General features: G+C 51.1%; 1 protein-coding gene across 1 annotated transcript in view; it reads right to left on the bottom strand.

The window, feature by feature from the left end:
* The window catches only part of WWP2 (WW domain containing E3 ubiquitin protein ligase 2), a 227,623-nt gene that overhangs the window by 2,434 nt on the left and 206,156 nt on the right, over positions 1-19,033 (bottom strand). The window contains 5 exon segments of the mRNA XM_029608285.1: positions 140-212; positions 350-445; positions 731-788; positions 790-837; positions 2,031-2,151. Coding sequence (XP_029464145.1) covers positions 184-212; positions 350-445; positions 731-788; positions 790-837; positions 2,031-2,151 — 352 coding nt within the window. The 3' untranslated portion in view covers positions 140-183.

The raw sequence follows: 19,033 nt of genomic DNA on the forward strand, positions 1-19,033 counted from the left end.
GCCAGCTGCTTGTCTTATGTGCTCCTGTGTCAGTCTCAGCTAAAGGACTCTCATTTGTGTCAGAATGGACCCAAAGAGACCCGAGGACATAGTCTGAAGATGAGACACATTTAATGCCCCAGGAAAGATCTATACTCACCAAGTATGGCTTTCGTGGCAGCCAACTTTCCTTTCCAACTCTGTCTATGCAGAACTCTGAGGCCCAGTGCTGCCTGTAAGAGCGCAAACACAAAGCAGATCCCCAGATCAGCCCCACGATCTCACGCCAGGGACACTCTCTTTACACAAGGCAGTGGCGGGTCCTTTGCCAGCTCTGGCTATACTGACAAACACTGGATGGGATACCTACCAATGAGCTCAGCAAATCCACCAACAGGAAGCCGACAGGTGCCAGTAACAAATTGCAACAAGCGGATTCTCTTCTCATTGTCCATTTCTTTACCACCTGTAAGGAATAAGAGAAATACCATCACGGCGAGGTCCAATCCCTGGCTGGCAAAGTTTAGGGCTTGTGATCCTGCATGTCACTGGCGAGCTGCACCGAGCCTGCTTCTACTGCTGGGAGATCACACGAGCTGACTGATAGAGCTACGCTGGTCTTGTTACTCACCTCATGGGACAGGAGCTTGTCACTACCAGAACTGCGGCCTCCTGCCTGGGAAACAGTTAGCACCTGTACTTTCCCAAGCCACTAAATACAGCAATTTCCTGAGCGTCACTGCAGACTTACCTGCCAGAAACCACTGGATCTGTTTGCTGTTCTTTGTGTAGTGACGATAGATGGTGTTTCTTATACCACTCATTTGTGTCAATCTCCTGCATACCACAAAGCATCAGCTGCGAAACAAGGGAGGACATTGCAAATCAGAGGCACAGTCGCTGCATGCTCTGTGACGTACTGCCTCACTTCCCAGATTCAAGGCACAGTCCCTGCACTTCCTATTTAGAGGCATAGTCACCGCATTCCTTGTGACACGGTACCCTGCACTTCCCAGATTCAAGGCACATTCCCTATGCTTCCCATTCAGAGGCACAGTTGCTGCATTCCCTGTGACACAATGCCTGTATGTCCCAGATTCAAGCCACATTCCCCATTCAGAAGCACAGTCCCTGCATTCCCTGTGACACGGTACCTGCACTTCCCAGATTCAAGGCTCATTCCCTATGCGTCCCATTCAGAGGCACAGTCGCTGCATTCCCTGTGACACAGTGTCTGTGCTTCTCAGATTCAAGGCTCATTCTCTATGCTTCCCATTCAGTCGCTGCATTCCCTGTGACACGGTACCTGCACTTCCCAGATTCAAGGCTCATTCCCTGCACTTCCCATTCAGAGGCACAGTCGCTGCATTCCCTGTGACGCGATGCCTGCGCCTCCCAGATTCAAGGCTCATTCTCTTTGCTTCCCATTCAGTCGCTGCATTCCCTGTGACGCGATGCCTGCGCTTCCCAGATTCAAGGCTCATTCCCTATGCTTCCATTCAGTCGCTGCATTCCCTGTGACGCGATGCCTGCGCTTCCCAGATTCAAGGCTCATTCCCTATGCTTCCCATTCAGTCGCTGCATTCCCTGTGATGCGATGCCTGTGCTTCCCAGATTCAAGGCTCATTCCCTATGCTTCCCATTCAGTCGCTGCATTCCCTGTGACGCGATGCCTGCGCTTCCCAGATTCAAGGCTCATTCCCTATGCTTCCCATTCAGTCGCTGCATTCCCTGTGTCGCGATGCTTGCGCTTCCCAGATTTAAGGCTCATTCCCTATGCTTCCCATTCAGCAGTCGCTGCATTCCCTGTGCATTCCACTCAAAAGGCAGTCAGTGCACTGCCTGTAGTTCCCTCTGGTTCCCAGGCAGAGAGGGAGTGCATTCTCCTTGCTTTGCAGCTAGAAAGTGATAGGTCACTTGCCTTCCTTGCTCCTGCCACCTAGAAGCTGCCCTTTATTTAAATCGGACACTCGTACATGCCACAGGACTTGGACCTGCCCACAGAGGGCACATTCTGCTCTTCCAGCACTGTACGATGTCACCTCCCTCACCTCTAACTCCTTCTCATCGAAGTATCGAAGCCACTCCAGGGGGGCCACCTCATTGAAGCCATCTAGGAAGGCTTTTGTCTGCTCCTCCACACCTCGGGTGAACCTCCAGTCAGTCAGCAGCCTGCAAGTAGAAAAGCAGCCATCAGTGACATCCACTCTATCCAAGAGAGGATGCAGACAAGCTGTCTAGAAACACAAGGATGGGCCTGAGGCTCTCTTTCTGCTCATCCACAGTGAGATGCTGTAGCCTAGCACGGCACCTCTGCAAAAATAGGGGGGAAGAGGGAGAGGGATTCCTGCTACAAATCACCTGTGATAAATTCCCTCTTGGAATAGAAGCGGTCACTAAGAATTTCAAATAAATATGTAATACACACCGTGAGCAAAGGTTTAAGCATCCTCATCCGAGTGTATGTTTTGGTGACTTTAAGTGAACAGAAGCTGACAGGACCTCTGTATGGCACAAAATTAAACTTCCAAACAAAAAGTGGAGAAAGCCAACCTCACGGGCAAATATCAGTCAAAAAGGAGAAGTGTGTGAAGTTCAAAGAGCTACAAACCACACATTGTGTGTTGGAAAGGAAAAATTGGTTCTTACCTGCTAATTTTCATTCCTGGAACACCACAGATCAGTCCTGACAAGTGGGTTTTCCATCCCTACCAGCAGATGGAGGCAGAGAATAAAAACTTTTCAGGCACTGCTACATTGCTGATTTTGTAAATTTGTAAATTTTTATACTCAGTTTTTTAACACAGTTCCTATCAATTTCTCTCTCTCCTAACACTTCACTACCTTTCTCCTTCCCGCAACTTCTGCGCTTGCTGTCACCTGGCCCCCATCCTCTCCTTTTTCCTTTCCTGCTCCACCTCCCCCCTCCCTGTTATTTGTAATTTCCTCTTCTCCGCCTTTCCAATGTTGATTGTGAACCGGCATGATATGTCCTATGAATGTCAGTATATTTTAAAAGCATTTAAATAAATAAAATAAATAAATAAAAATAACCAAGAGTGCCACCTGCAGGACCTCAGGGACAGCCAATGTAGAAGAAAAATTCTCCAACTCAAACTTTTCCTTCTAGGGTGAACAGAGAACCCAGGATCGGAGCCCCCCTGAACTTGAGCCCTCATACCAGAATAAGGAACTGAAAACCATCTAGCTCCATCAGTTCAACACATATACATGCGGAAAGCTCTGACTTAAATTCTAATCGAAGCTAAAAACAGTCTTTCGGAACTAAGGGGACGGGTCTCTGGACTGATCTATGGTATTCCAGGAATGAAAATTAGCAGGTAAGAACCAATTTTCCTTTCCTAGGAAAATTTTTTCCCTGTGTAGGGAAGCTGTATCCAAGCTTCCCTACACAGGGCAGGACCTTAGAAGACCAGCTTGCAAGACACTCTCGCCAAACATCATGTCCTCCTGCACCCAAACATCCAGTCGATAATGTCTAGTGAAAGTGTGAAGCATAGAACATGTTGCAGCTCTACAGATCTTCTGAGGCAACACCAATTGAAACTCCACCTAGGAGGCTGCTTGCACCCTAGTAGAATGTGCTCATAACCCTACTGGAACCGCATTTCCTTTACAAAAGATAGGCAGACAAAATAGTCTCCTTCAAACAGTGAGACACTGTCACTTTAGACGCTTGACATCCTTTCTTTGCTTCACTGAACAAAGAGATAATCTGAATGATGAAAACTGTTCGTGATCTTAAGATAACTGTTACGCTTGGGCTCCGGTCAGGAGTCGTGAACACCACCCAGCAGGGTGGCTCCAGGTGGAGAGAGACAGGAAGCTAGAAACAGTGTCAGGTTCCAGGCTGGGTCAGGGCAGGCGGCAAGTAGCAGTGTCTAAGTACAGGCTGGGTCAGGGCAGGCAGCAAGTAGCAGTGTCTAAGTACAGGCTGGGTCAGGGCAGGCGGCAGTCAGCAGTGTCTGGGTCCAGGCTGGGTCAGGGCACAGTAAGCAGGGCAAGGCAGGTCAGAAGGCCCGTAGGCCACACACACACACACAGAAGGCCCGTAGGCCACACACCAATAGCGGGGCAAGGCAGGTCAGAAGGCCCGTAGGCCACACACACACAGAAGGCCCGTAGGCCACACACCATAAGCGGGGCAAGGCAGGTCAGAAGGCCCGTAGGCCACACACACACAGAAGGCCCGTACGCCACACACCATAAGCGGGGCAAGGCAGGTCAGAAGGCCCGTAGGCCACACACACACACACAGAAGGCCCGTAGGCCACACACCATAAGCGGGGCAAGGCAGGTCCGAAGGCCCGTAGGCCACACACACACAGAAGGCCCGTAGGCCACACACCATAAGCGGGGCAAGGCAGGTCAGAAGGCCTGTAGGCCACACACACACAGAAGGCCCGTAGGCCCGGTATGGAAAGCAAGGAAAAAGGCCCAAAGGCCGCGCAAGGCAAGGCAAGGAAAGGCCCGAAGGCCGCGCAAGGCAAGGCAAGGCAAGGCAAGGAAAGGCCCGAAGGCCACGCAAGGCAAGGCAAGGCAAGGAAAGGCCCGAAGGCCGCGCAAGGCAAGGCAAGGCTAGAGCAGGGAGCCCAGGTGAGCTCGATGCCGAAGCACCGAGGGAACTGTCAGGCAGGGTTATAAGGGAAAGCCCAGACCATAGAGTGGACAGGGGAGATGGACTGGGCCTGTCAGGAGAGCCAGCACTAGAGGGACCCCTGGTGGTGAGGCGGTTGCACAGCAGCCACAGCCGTAACAGTACCCCCTCCTCAAGGCCTCCCCCTCCTCCTGGGTCCCATCTTAGCAGGGGGTACTCGATAATAAAGTCAGACCCCTCCTGGGGCGATGCGGCAGGTTCAACTCCTTCCCGAGGCAGCAAGGCAGTCCATAACCCCTCCTCGAGTAATAAGGCAGACAAAACCCCAACCTGGAGCAGCAACATAGTCCATAACCCCTCCTGGGACAAGGCGGCAGAGGTAGACCCCTCCTGGGGTAGCAGAGGCGGTGCAGATCTCCATAACCCCTCCTGGGGTGACAAGAGGAACATAAACCCCCCCTGGGGCAGCGAAATAGTCCGTAATCCCTCCTGAGATGACAGCAGGACTGGTCCGGACCCCTCCAGGGTCAGCATCAGGACTGGCACAGACCCCTCCAGGGTCGGCGACAGCAGGACCAGTACGGACCCCTCCAGGGTCGGCAGCAGAGCCGATTCGAGCCCCTCCGAGGACGGCAGCAGGACCGGTTCGGACCCCTCCGGGGACGGTAGCAAGACCGGTTCAGACCCCTCCGGGGATGACACAGCCAACACAGGTTCTTCTCGAGGTAGTGCAGCAGGCTTGGACCCCTCTCGGGGCATTATAGTAGGCTCGGACCCCTCTCGGGGCGATGAAGCAGGCGCGGACCCCTCTCGGGGCGATGAAGCAGGCTCAGACCCCTCTCGGGGCGATGAAGCAGGCTCTGACCCCTCTCGGGGCGTGGTAGCAGTCTCGGACCTCTCTCGGGGCGTGGTAGCAGGCTCGGACCCCTCTCGAGGCGATGAAGCAGGCTCGGACCCCACTCGGGGCGATGAAGCAGGCTCGGACCCCTCTCGGGGCATTGTAGCAAGCTCGGATCCCTCTCGGGGCATTGAAGCAGGCTCGGATCCCTCTCGGGGCATTGAAGCAGGCTCGGACCCCTCTCGGGGCGATGAAGCAGGCTCGGACCTCTCTCGGGGCGTGGTAGCAGGCTCGGACCCCTCTCGGGGCGTGGTAGCAGGCTCGGACCCCTCTCGGGGCGATGAAGCAAGCTCGGACCCCTCTCGGGGCATTGTAGCAAGCTCGGATCCCTCTCGGGGCGTTGAAGCAGGCTCGGACCCCTCTCGGGGCGATGAAGCAGGCTCGGACCCCTCTCGGGGCATTGTAGCAAGCTCGGATCCCTCTCGAGTCGAAGAAGCAGGCTCGGACCCCTCTCGGGGCGATGAAGCGGGCTCGGACTCCTCCTGAGGCGTTGAAGCAGGCTCGGACCCCACTCGGAGCGATGAAGCAGGCTCGGACCCCTCTCGGGGCAGGGTAACAGGCTCGGACCCCTCTCGGAGCAGGGTAACAGGCTCGGACCCCTCTCGGGGCATTGTAGTAGGCTCGGACCCCTCTCGGGGCGATGAAGCAGACTTGGCCCCCTCATGGGGTGATGCAGCAGGCTTGGACCCCTCTTGGGGTGATGCAGCAGACTCGGACCCTTCTCGGGGTGATGCAGGAGGCTTGGATCCTTTGCGGGGTGAAGCAGCAGGCTTGGACCCCTCTTGGGGTGATGCAGCAGGCTCAGGTGGCAGAGCAGAAAGGTTAGAAGCAGTGCACATGGAAGAGACAGATTGCACTGCTGTAGGCTTGAATCCTGGAGCAAAAGTCTGAAGCTCCTGATTTTGTTTCTGGAGGAGCAGTTTAGAGAAGGCACAGGCAGTTCTAGGACGTCTAGGGAAGGTGCTCGTTAGTGTCCCAACAGCAGCTGTGGGAAGCAGAGCCCTGCTAGAGTTAATCAGCTCTCTCCGTTTTAGAGAAACCTGTTCCCGAGGATCTAGCACTGGTGTCACAGAAGCCTTCTTGGTCAGGTAAGTCCTGGGTTTTTCTTTCCACAAACTGTCAGCTAACATGTCTGTTTTAGTTGAGCCAGAAGCAGAATACCGGTTAGGAAAGCTGATTGTTTTTTCTAATGGAACAGCTGGTCCTAGAGCAGAACAACGGGGGCAGGGTTTGCCTGGTGGTAACAGACACGGAAGACAGGAGCATTTCCACCACCCTGGTTTTGGAGTTAGACAATTTAAACATTCCTGATAGACCGAGACGTTCTTCTTATGACAATTGCTGCAAACCCAGTGCTCTTGGTCTGAGAGTTGACATGCAAGACAGTTCTTGTAACTGAGATAGTTCAAAGTCTGGCAACAAGCACAGACATAAAAACTTGGAGGCTGAGGCATAATGTGAGTAGAGGTAAAAGAAAATTGGCTCACCGGTAGTACCAAGACCTATCTCTTCCCCTGGAAAATTGATGGCTTCGGCATACTGTTACGCTTGGGCTCCGGTCAGGAGTCGTGAACACCACCCAGCAGGGTGGTTCCAGGTGGAGAGAGACAGGAAGCTAGAAACAGTGTCAGGTTCCAGGCTGGGTCAGGGCAGGCAGCAAGTATCAGAGTCTGGGTTCAGGCTGGGTCAGGGCAGGCGGCAAGTAGCAGTGTCTAAGTACAGGCTGGGTCAGGGCAGGCAGCAAGTAGCAGTGTCTGGGTCCAGGCTGGGTCAGGGCACAGTAAGCAGGGCAAGGCAGGTCAGAAGGCCCGTAGGCCACACACACACACACAGAAGGCCCGTAGGCCACACACCAATAGCGGGGCAAGGCAGGTCAGAAGGCCCGTAGGCCACACACACACAGAAGGCCCGTAGGCCACACACCATAAGCGGGGCAAGGCAGGTCAGAAGGCCCGTAGGCCACACACACACAGAAGGCCCGTAGGCCACACACCATAAGCGGGGCAAGGCAGGTCCGAAGGCCCGTAGGCCACACACACACAGAAGGCCCGTAGGCCACACACCATAAGCGGGGCAAGGCAGGTCAGAAGGCCCGTAGGCCACACACACACAGAAGGCCCGTAGGCCCGGTATGGAAAGCAAGGAAAAAGGCCCAAAGGCCGCGCAAGGCAAGGCAAGGCAAGGAAAGGCCCGAAAGCCACGCAAGGCAAGGAAAGGCCCGAAGGCCGCGCAAGGCAAGGCAAGGCTAGAGCAGGGAGCCCAGGTGAGCTCGATGCCGAAGCACCGAGGGAACTGTCAGGCAGGGTTATAAGGGAAAGCCCAGACCATAGAGTGGACAGGGGAGATGGACTGGGCCTATCAGGAGAGCCAGCACTAGAGGGACCCCTGGTGGTGAGGCGGTTGCACAGCAGCCACAGCCGTAACAATAACGCAATTGAATCCGACAAATATCCACTAAATGAAGATCTCTCGCAGGTGGCATCTCCCATGACCAATTTGGAAAATCAGGAAGCTCCACAGTCTGGTTCACATGGAAAGAGGAGACTACCTTCGGTAAAAAGGAAGGGACCACACACAGCCTCACACCATCATCCATAATCCTCAAGAAAGGATCTCTATATGACAGAGCATGAAGCTCCAAAATCCATCTGGCTGAACAAATTGCCACCAGAAAAACCGTATTCATGGTGAGATCTTTCACCAATGCCTTCTGCAAAGGCTCAAAGGAGGACCACACAGCACCCATAGAAACAAATTAAGGACACAACTTCTGAACTGGAGGCAGCAAATGCTTGACCCCCTTTAGAAAGCGAACAACATCCGGATGAGAGGCAAAAGCACCTCCCACAACTTGCCTCTAAGGCAGTGATGGCGAACTCCAGTCCTCGAGGGCCACAAATAGGCCAGGTTTTCAGGATATCCACAATGAATATTATTGAGATAGATTTGCATAAAGTGGAGGCAGTGCATGCAAATTTTTCTCATGCATATTCAATGTAGATATCCTGAAAACCTGGCCTATTTGTGGCCCTCGAGGACTGGAGGATGCCATCACCGCTCTAAGGCATTCCAAGGCTGCCACCTGAACTCGAAACAAATTATAGGCTAATCCCTTTGACAAACCTCATTACAAAAAGGCCAAGATGAGAGGCAGGTCCACCCACAACGAATCCAGACCTTCTGCCAAACACCAGGACTCAAATACCTTCCACTTATTCTCTAGGGAAGTAGCTGGCATCCTAACCTGTAGCAAGGTGGCAATAACTATCTCAGAATACCCTTTCAGCCATAAGCGTCGCCTCTCAAAAGCCGTGAGACAAAAGTGATCCGTCCGATCCAAGAAGATAGGTCCTTGCTAAAGGCAACTCTTGCAGATGAGCCAACCTGAGAGGCCCGTCTATTGTGAGATGTACCAGATCTGTGAACCACAAATGGCGCAGCCACTCTAGAGCCACCAGAATAACCTTCCCTGGGTGGCCCTCTATGCGATGCAAGATCGACCTATGAGAGGCCATGGAGGAAACACATAGAGCAGGATTCTTTTCGGCCAAGGAAGAACCAGATCATCCATCTCCTCAGACCCAACCTCTCACCTGCAACTAAAGAACCAAGTCACCTTGGCACTGCCACATGACGCCATCAGATCCAGCTGCGGGTTGGTCCACATGGCGCAAATGAGGTCAAAGGACTCCAAGGATAACTCCCATTCCCCTGGGTCTAGCTGTTGTCTGCTAAGGTAATCTGCCTGTACATTGTTGCCTCCTGTGACATGTGACGCTGCTATTCCTTCCAGATGCAGTTTTGCCCAGGCAAACAGCTCCCGAGCCTCCAGGGCCACCGTGTGACTCATTGCCCCTTCCTGATGATTGTTGCAAGCCACCATTGTCACACTGTCCAAGAAGATCCTTACCATTTTCCCTCGAACCTGAGGAAGGAACGACAACAATGCTCTGCACACCGCCCTCATTTCCAGGCAATTGACACACCAGGACACCTCTGTTCGTGCCCACAGACCTTGCGCCATCTGTCTATGACAGACAGCCCTCCAACCTTTGAAGTTAGCATCAGTGGCTACCACCACCCAGTCTGGAATCTCCCTTTTCCAATTTGTGGCGAGACAGCCACCACAAGAGACTGGATCTAGATTCCTTCTGTAGAGGTAAAGGAAGATGATACTCCGACAATGGATGCCAATGGTGTAAAAGCACCCTCTGCAGTGGATACATGTGAGCAAACGCCCATGGCTCTAAATCTAGTGTTGATGCCATGGAGCCCAGCACCTGCAAATAATCACAGACCCTGGGCATCGAAAGGTATAATAGATGAGTCACTTGCATCTGCAACTTCACTACCCTGTCTGATGTCAGGAATACCTGACCAATCCGGGTGTCAAATCACGCTCCCAGGTATTCCAAAGACTGGGTGGGTACTAGATGATTCTTTGCCAGGTTTATCACCCAACCCAGTGATTGCAATCTTTCCATGACCCATCAAATTGATTGACAGCATTCCTTCTTTGATTTTGCCCAAATGAGCCCGTCATCCAGGTAAGGATGAACTAGAATACTTCCCTTCTGAGGGCTGCCACCACCACCACCTTCGTGAAGGTCCTCAGCGTTGTCGCCAGCCCAAAAGGAAGAGCCCAGAACTGGAAATGCTGTCCTAATACCAGAAACTCTGATGTTCCGCTCGTATTGGGAACCACAGAAACATCTGATGTTCCACTTGCACCAAAACTCCTCCCTGTGGACTGCTGCTATCACCATCTGCAATGTTTCCATATGAAAGCATGGGACCCGCAATGCCAGATTGACCTTCTGAAGATCCCGTTCCCATAACGGTGAAGCCCATGCCAGAGCTCTCCCCTCAAGTAGAGCTAGGATATAGGTGGTCTTGGATGCTTCTGTGGGAAAGAAGGTAGGCTGCAGAGAAAAATGCATACTGCATTGGTTGACAAACCCTCTACACATCCATGCTTCTCCCATGAAGAGGGTAGGCGTGGATAACGGTACGGTAGTTTTGACAGTCACCACCGGAGACAGTAATTCCTTCACTGGAGTTGTTGAAGTGTTCAGTTGTGCATGAACTGATTGAAGGCGGCAGCCAGGCTTTCCAGAGACTTTTGTTGCTCAGTGATCCGCTGGGCTAGGCCAGGAATGGCCTGCAAGGCTGAGAGCTGAGCCAAGTCCAGAGAGTTAGCAATCTGTTGGGTTTGTGGCATATTGTGGACTCTTGGTCGAAGTGGCGATGACTTTTCCCATGGGGAGGGGCCGCGTGGGGAACCACAACGATAGTCTAGACGCAATAGCAAGTGGACACAGAGGAAAGGAAGCTTTATTATACTGCTGTGATGAAGATGATCCTTGTCCGAAGAACGGACAGTGCTGTAGTCCAGTGATATCATAGTAAGGCTCCAGGTAGTCTCAGTAGTAATGTAGTTGATGATCTCACCCAGATGTAGCGAAGGTCCGGTAGTGTTCCACAGCGCGGGATAGGCCGTGAACCTGAAGGGTGGAGCGAGGAGAGCTTGGAGCGTAGTAGTACTCACTGGGTAGCAGCGATGATAGCTTCCTTCGGTAGTCGAGTGAAGAGAAGGACCCGTGGTCAGAGGTGCAGGATACCCAGAGCAGGATAGGCCCTCGAGGAGCGAGTACCTAGGAGCACCGAGGGTACCTGAAATAAAGATGACAAGACCCTCGAGGGGCGGGTGTCCTGATGGTTAGGCTAAGTAACCCCAGAGGGCAAGTAGAAGCATGGGGCCCCCGAGGAGCGGGTACGCAGAGCTTCCGTAGGTAGCGAAATATCCTGGAGGGTAGTGAGGAATCCAAGCGAGCAGCTTAGAAGCGGTCAGAGTAGCAAAACCGAAGTCCTTGCTAACTCGTTGTATTGGAGCGGAGCGGAGGTTTAAATACCCAGAGGTACTGACGTCATGCGGTGGGGCCGCTCCCCGCGGTTCCCGCCATGATGTATTTAAGAATGTGGATAGCATGCGGGTGCGCGCCCTAGGAGGCCTCAGGAAGAAGCATGGCGGACGGGGACACCCATGCTGGATCGAAGACGCCGAGGGGTTCGGCAAACTGCAGCGGAGGCAGCCAACCTTCTAAAGGAGGAGGAGAAAGGTGAGGCAGAGCAGTCACAGCCGTCTGCAACCAACGGACGCAACAGAAACCCTTAGCCAGGGTCTCTTGAATGTATTCAGTCATTGCTTGGGTTTCCGGTACAGAGAGCGGGTAGGTCCTACCCTTAGGAAGCATGGTACCAGGCATTAACTCAATGGGGCAATCAAACTTACGCAGAGGCAGGAGGATATCCGCCTTCTGCTTAAAAAAAACATATTCGAAGTCTGCAAATTGAGGCGGAAGACCAGAAGCTGTTACTGCAAGGGGAATCGCAGGAGAAGGTGCCGCCTTCTTGAGGCACTGTTGAAGACAGGCTGAGCTCCACTCGATGAGCTGTAAAGTTCCCCAGACAAACTGGGGAGAGTGGGGCTGAAGCCACGGTAAACCCAGAACCACTGGATGGATGGACTTTTCCAGTAAAAAGAGTTCAACCTCCTCTTCGTGTAGGGCTCCAGTAAGAAGACGGATGGGTGCCATCACTTGGGAAATCCTACCAGGTAGCGGTTCACCATGGATAGAGGCGATACGCAATGGTATCTCGATGGTACGAGTGGAGATGCCTAGGATATGTACCAGATCCACCTGCTCCAGAATCGATTAGAGCCATGGTTGGGAAAGAGCGAGAGTCCCAAGTCAGGGTGACTGGCAGAGACAATTGAGGGACCGGAGTAGTAGCACCCAAGTTCAGGACCCCCACTGAACTTAGGCCCGGGAGTTTCCCGGACAGACAGGACAAGACAGGAGGTGGTGGCCGGAAGCCCCGCAGTACAGGCACAGTCCAGAATGCCTGCGTCTAAGGCGTTCCTCCGGAGTAAGGTGCCCTCGACCCAGCTGCATGAGTTCTTCCGTCTTGGTAGATGGCGGGACTCTTCTGGTCGCAGACCCTGCTACAGGTGGAGAATGGGAATGCTCCACAGCGAGACGTCGGGATGTCCGAACTTCACGGTGACGCTCCTGGAGGTGGTGGTCGATACGGTCTGCCAGAGTAATCAGATCCTCTAAAAAGGAGGGTAACTCGCGAGCTGCAAGTTCATCTTTTAGTTGGGATGAGAGACCATCCAAGTAAATGGCTCGAAGACAATCCACTTGCAAAGCCAATTCTGTGACAAGGATCTGAAATTCGATAGTGTAATCATTAAGAGCCCGTTGACCTTGCTGCAGACATAGAAGACTGGTACTAGCTACAGCCTGCCTCCCTGGGTCATCAAATGTCTGACTGAAGACAGTCAGGAAACGTGATAGCTCCTGAAGACGAGAGTCCGAACACTCCCACAAAGGAGAAGCCCATGCCAGCGCCTTGCCTTCCAAATGAGAGAGAATGAAGGTAACTTTCATGAGTTCATCCTGGAAGATGGAAGGCTGCAGGGCAAATTGCATATAGCACTGATTAATAAACCCTCTGCAGAGTCGAGAGTCCCCGTTAAAGCGGGGTGGAGCAGGTAGGGCCAGCAGAGCCCTAGAAGGCAAGGGTACAGATGATGGGTTGGCTAGTGCAGGCGTCGGTACTGTAGTTCCAGCATGGGTATCAAGTCGAGCATGGAGATGCTCGATGGAGGAGGGCAGTACCTCTAGGAACCGATGATGTTCCTGGATCTTCAGAGCCAGACCCAGAATGTCCTGGAGGGCGGAAGGCTCCACCGAGTCCATGGCCTTGGCAACCTGTTGCGTTGGTGGTGGACCCTTGGCCCGAGGTGGGGTTGATGCTACCCATAGGGCAAGCTCCACGGGTCCCCACCATCAGGAGGCGGAGCTGACTAGGAGACGGAGGCCAACTGGAGCTTCACCACTACCAGCCATCGTTCCTCGCAGGTTGAGCCCTTGGGTGCCGGGGCCGGTTGGTCTTAGGCGGGCCTCCATGTGACGACTCCCAGTAGGAGAGGTGCAAGGGTTGCCGGGAACCAGGAGAAGAATCGAGGGACCAACGTAGGTCTGGACAAGGCAGGGATCCAAAGACCTGGGTGCCAATAGGAACAGGCGAAGACAGAGGGTGCCCAAGTAATAGAGGCCGAAGCCAAAGGCCAAGTCCAAGTAGTACCAAAGGCGTAGTCAAGGCAAGCTGGGGTCAGGGCAGGCGCTGAGCAAGACAAGGTATGGAGTCAGAGCAGAGCACGGGCCAAAGCCAGAGAGTCTGTCCAATGCCTAGTCCAACGTAGCAAGGGTCAAAGCCAGAGATTCAGTCCTGAGCGTGGTCCAACATAGCAAGGGTCAAAGCCAGAGAATCAATCCCATGAGACTAGGAAGGGACCAAGGTATGGGTATGGTCAGGATCAGGAACCAGGAACGGAGTCAGGATCAGGAACGATAGGCAACAAGCACACGAACAAACATGGAGACCTGTTGCTAAGACAAGGAACTAGTGGTGGGGCCCTGCCTTATATACCAGGGCCCGATGATGTCATCATCCAGGACCGCAGTCTAGTTTCCCGCCACAGCCCCTTTAAATGAATGAAAGGCACACGTGTACCTAAGCCTTGGCCCACAGGAGGCCGGACAATGGCGTCCTCACCGCGGCCCACACGGGGAGACCCGCCAGGAACCAAGGAGGTCTGCAGAGGAGTCAGGAACAGCTGAGGAGGCAGTAGGTGCTCGAGGGTGTAGGCGGCTGCCCACAGCTGCAAACGAGGATGGTCCAGGTCTGGGAGAAGAGCTGCAAGGGTGAGTAGGCCCAGGTGCGGGCCTACCACGGACAGGACACGCATCACTAACCAGCGAGCCATAACGTCTGAGACCATTCCTTCTGGCTGACATGCGAACCAGATCATACAGCATGTCTACCACATAGGCTACCCTAGCCCTCAACCGGGCTGCTTGCATGCAATTGGCTGTCTGGGCGGAATCCTTCTCCTGAGCCTTCTGTACCCAGCATAAATAAGTCCTCTGCATTAGGCTACCACAGATAGCCGCTCGCAGACTCAAGGCAGAAACCTCAAACCTTCGTTTTAACTGAATCTCTAATTTATGGTCCTGTGCATCCCTCAGCACTGCCGACCCCACCACTGGAAGTCATCTTTCTTGGACGTTGCCGAGACCGAAGCATTTACTTTAGGAATCATCAACAGGTCCTTGGTCTCCTCCGTCACTTTGACATCACGCTACCGACCTTGAGACCTGCCTCAGGAGAATCCCACTCCCGATTTACTTATGAGAAATTATTACTTCCCTGATAATTCCTTTTTCTTTAGGACAGTTAGATGAATCCAGAACAAGTGGGTTAATGCACCCCTACCAGCAGATGGAGACAGAGCAAACTGACATCAGCCTGTCACTATTTTCTTCAAAAGCAGACTGTGGACAGACTAGCAAAAATCTTAATTAAAAACAGATAACCATGTTTATGGTTTATTAACGTTTTTTAAACCATCATATCAGTAAAACCATCACAAAGGTGTACAAAATTTAAAAATAGAGAAAATACAATTGATAGCAATAAAGTACATAACAGCTAAAATTACAAAGTGAATTAATTGAAGTATAGCTGTTAAAATGGTTTTAAAAGCATAAAAGTCACAAAATACAACAATAAAACAGCAATAAACAATCTATTAAAAGAAAGTGAAAGCACAGGATGCATAAATAAGTTAAAACATAAGATAAAATTCTGCTATTTGTTACTCATTGTCAACATAGGCGCAGGTGAAAAGCCATGTTTTTAAATCTGCTTTAAATTTCTTCATGTTGGATTGTAGCCGTAATTGAGGGGGAAGGGTATTCCAAAATTTGGGTCCTGCGATGGAGATTGCCCTCCCTCTTACTTCACATAGCCTTGCTGTTTTTATTGTGGGTATTGATAATAAACCTTTGTTGGCTGATCTCAAATTTCTTTGGGGGACATGAAGCCTGATTGCTGCGTTAAGCCATTCTATATTGTGTCCATATATTTATTTATTTATTTATTTATTAACTTTTATTTACCGACATTCGTGAAGCACATCATGCCGGTTTACAAAGAACTCAGATGAGATACAGCAAAACAATATAACAGTATAACAAAATAACTTTATAAACAATGTAATATAATATTACTAACCAAAAGAATAAAGAATAAAAGACAGAAACTGAACAAAATAAAACAGTACAAAGGCATTACAAAAGGAACCAAAGGAGCAGAAGATTTAAGGGGGAGGAAGGGGGGGGGAGGGTGGATGAGGGTTTAAGAGGGGAGTGGGAAAAAGGGGGGGGAAGAGGAGAGGGAGGGGAGAGAACCAAAGTTAAAAGGAATTAAAAGGGAGAGAATACATAAGACTTAATACATGAGACTTAAGAGAGGTATTACTTAAATAAGTAGAGTTGCGGAAGAATCGAAAAAAATCACGAAGGCGGTGGAAAACGCTGGGAAATGGATTCTTCAGAGGGTATCAAGGGGGGGAGGTGGAAAGGGTGGGAGGGAGGGGGAATATCGGGGGAAGGGTAGCGGCCGGGTGACGAGGAAGGGTAGCGGCCGGGTGATGAGGAATCAAGGGGTAGTGGGGGAAGGAGGAGAAAAAGGATAAATCCGGCGAAGGGGGAGTGTAGAAGTCAAACCGGGGGGAAACTGAAAAGGAGGGGGGGGGGGGAGCGGGGGTAGAGATAGGCCGGGGTGGCTGAAAGTGGTAGGTGATTGTAGCTGAAGAGGGATATTACGTTTGGTTTGCATCAGGGTATGCCTGTCGGAAAGATTGTCGGAAAGATATATAAGATTGCGTCCATATATAAGACTACTCGGCCAACAGGAAGCACTGTGCTCAGAAAAGAAACGTAGTAACACTAGTCTAGAGACTGGACTAACACTTACCAGTAATCCCTTAACACACAGTCAAATAAGAGGACCATAGTACAATCATTCAGCAGCCAAGGGAGGAAAGCTGGATTCTTTGACTGTCCTAAAGAAAAGGAAATTATTAGGTAAATAGTAATTTCTCATTTCTTAGTGTCCAGTCAGATGAATCCAGAACAAGGGCGGGAGGCTGCCCATGGTCCTGTCAAAATCACACGTGCAAAGGCTGCGTCCTCCCAGGCCTCCACATCCAGACAATAATACCTGAAAAAGATGTGTAAGGAGGACCACGTCACAGCTCAGCAAACGTCAATATGAGACAACAACCTAACCTCTGCCCATGACACTGCCTGAGCCCTAGTGAAATGAGCCCTAACCTGACTAGGTTGCCAGCATCAACGTATGCTGCCATGACTACCTCCTTAATCCAGCGGGTTACTGTAGCCCGCAAGGCCAACTCTTCTTGTTTAGTACTGCCGTGAATGACAAACTGGCAATCCATTTTCCGTAAAGGCTCAGTTACCTCCAGATACTGGATGATATGTCTCTTGACATCCAAGGGTCGCAACAGACAATACTCCCCTACGTCTTTCTCTCTCTCTGACAAGAGACGGCAGGGAGATGGTCTGATTTAAGTGAAGTTCAGTGACTTTCAGGAAATGGGCCACATCAGGATGAGCCGACAAGGACCACCATTCACCTGGTCCTTGAAACAGACGTCAGCCGCTACTTGTACCTTTAAGGAATTAAGGGCCAAACCGTTATTGAAGCCATCCTGCAAAAATTCCAAAATGAGTAGGATCTTAACTGAATGAGGAAGAGAACCACAATCCTCACACCAGGACTCAAACACTCACCAAATTCACACATAAGCCAAGGAAGTGGAGAACTTTCTAGCTCTAAGCAAAGTGGAAATCACTGCCACCGAGTATCGTTTCAGAAACAGAGCCCTCTCCAGAGCCATACCATACTGTAAGACAAAACAGAGTCAGATCTTCATGAAGAATTGAAAATAAGAACATAAGAAATTACCATGCTGGGTCAGACCAAGGGTCCATCAAGCCCAGCATCCTGTTTCCAATAGAGGCCAAACCAGGCCACAAGAACCTGGCAAGTACCCAAACACCAAGAAGATCCCATGCTACTGATGCTAGTAATACCAGAGGCCATTCCCTAAGTCAACTTGATTAATAGCAGTGAATGGACTTTTCCTCCAAGAACTTATCCAAACCTTTTTTAAACCCAGCTATACTAACTGCACTAACCACATCCTCTGGCAACAAATTCCAGAGCTTAATTGTGCGTTGAGTGAAAAAAGAATTTTCTCCGATTAGTCTTAAATGTGCTACATGCTAACTTCATGGAGTGCCCCCTAGTCCTATTATCTGAAAATGTAAATAAACCGATTCACATCTACTCGTTCAAGACCTCTCATGATTTAAAGACCTCTATCATATCCCCCCTCAGCCGTCTCTTCTCCAAGCTGAACAGCCTTAACCTCTTCAGCCTTTCCTCATAGGGGAGCTGTTCCATCCCCTTTATCATTTTGGTTGCCCTTCTCTATACCTTCTCCATCGCAACTATATCTTTTTTTAGATGAGGCGACCAGAATTGTACACAGTATTCAAGGTGTGGTCTCACCATGGAGCGATACAGAGGCATTATGACATTATCCTTCCTAATGATACCTAACATTCTGTTTGGACTCTGACTTAGCAGGATCCTGTGTGCTGGAAGTCGAAGGGGTGAGTTCCCCAGGTGCTGCTGCAAATCCGCATACCACAGCCTCCTGGACCAATCTAGAGCAACCAAGAGCACCATTCCTCTGTTGTGCTCAACCCTTCAGATCAATCTGCCCAACATGGGCCATGGAGGAAAGGCATACAGCAACTTGTCTTCCGGCCAATACTGCACTAGGCATCAATCCCCAACAACTTCAGATCTCTCCTGCGACTGAAGAATAGCGGAACTTTTGCACTGCGAGAAGGCACCAGGAATTCTAGAAATGGGGGACCCCAGCAATCCAGAATCAGCTGAAACGCCTCGTCTGACAAAGCCATTCTCCTGGATCCAGACCGAGAAAAAGGAGGAAGCCCTATGCTACAAAAGCCATCTATTATGTCTCTGTAAATATATATTATATGTATGTTTTTTTTTTAAACATACCTGAGCTCAGACTTACCTAAGTACAGAGACGATCTCCGGCTGCAGGGGGAAGAGGATATATGCAGTCACTGTCGAGCTCGGCTTCCTGTACTCACTGCCTTTTAGCCGATTAAGCAGCTAAGTCCACGCTGGCTGAAAAACCAGCTACCGGACCAATACACTCATCTGAGAGACCACGGTAATCACCTCAGGAATTCTCAGCTGTAGGAGGGACCTTTTGGTATCACTTCAGGAGAACGGGGCAAATGTAATATCCTTAATTCTCCTTTTTCAAAATGAAACAATCCCCAGTAGGGAGATGCACATCCACCATCTGCTGGAGACAGAGAATACTGGCAGGCAGATGTCACTGCAGGGATATATGTACTGTGACGACAGTTTGCTCAGTCTCCATCTGTTGGTAAAGGTGCATAACCCACTTGACCTGGATTCATCTGACTGGATGCTAAGAAACTTCTTCATCTTTTTGGGCACTGGAAAGGCACTAGGACTACCACGCA

Source organism: Rhinatrema bivittatum, chromosome 7 (genome assembly GCF_901001135.1).
Source record: "Rhinatrema bivittatum chromosome 7, aRhiBiv1.1, whole genome shotgun sequence".
Taxonomy (NCBI): Eukaryota; Metazoa; Chordata; class Amphibia; order Gymnophiona; family Rhinatrematidae; genus Rhinatrema; species Rhinatrema bivittatum.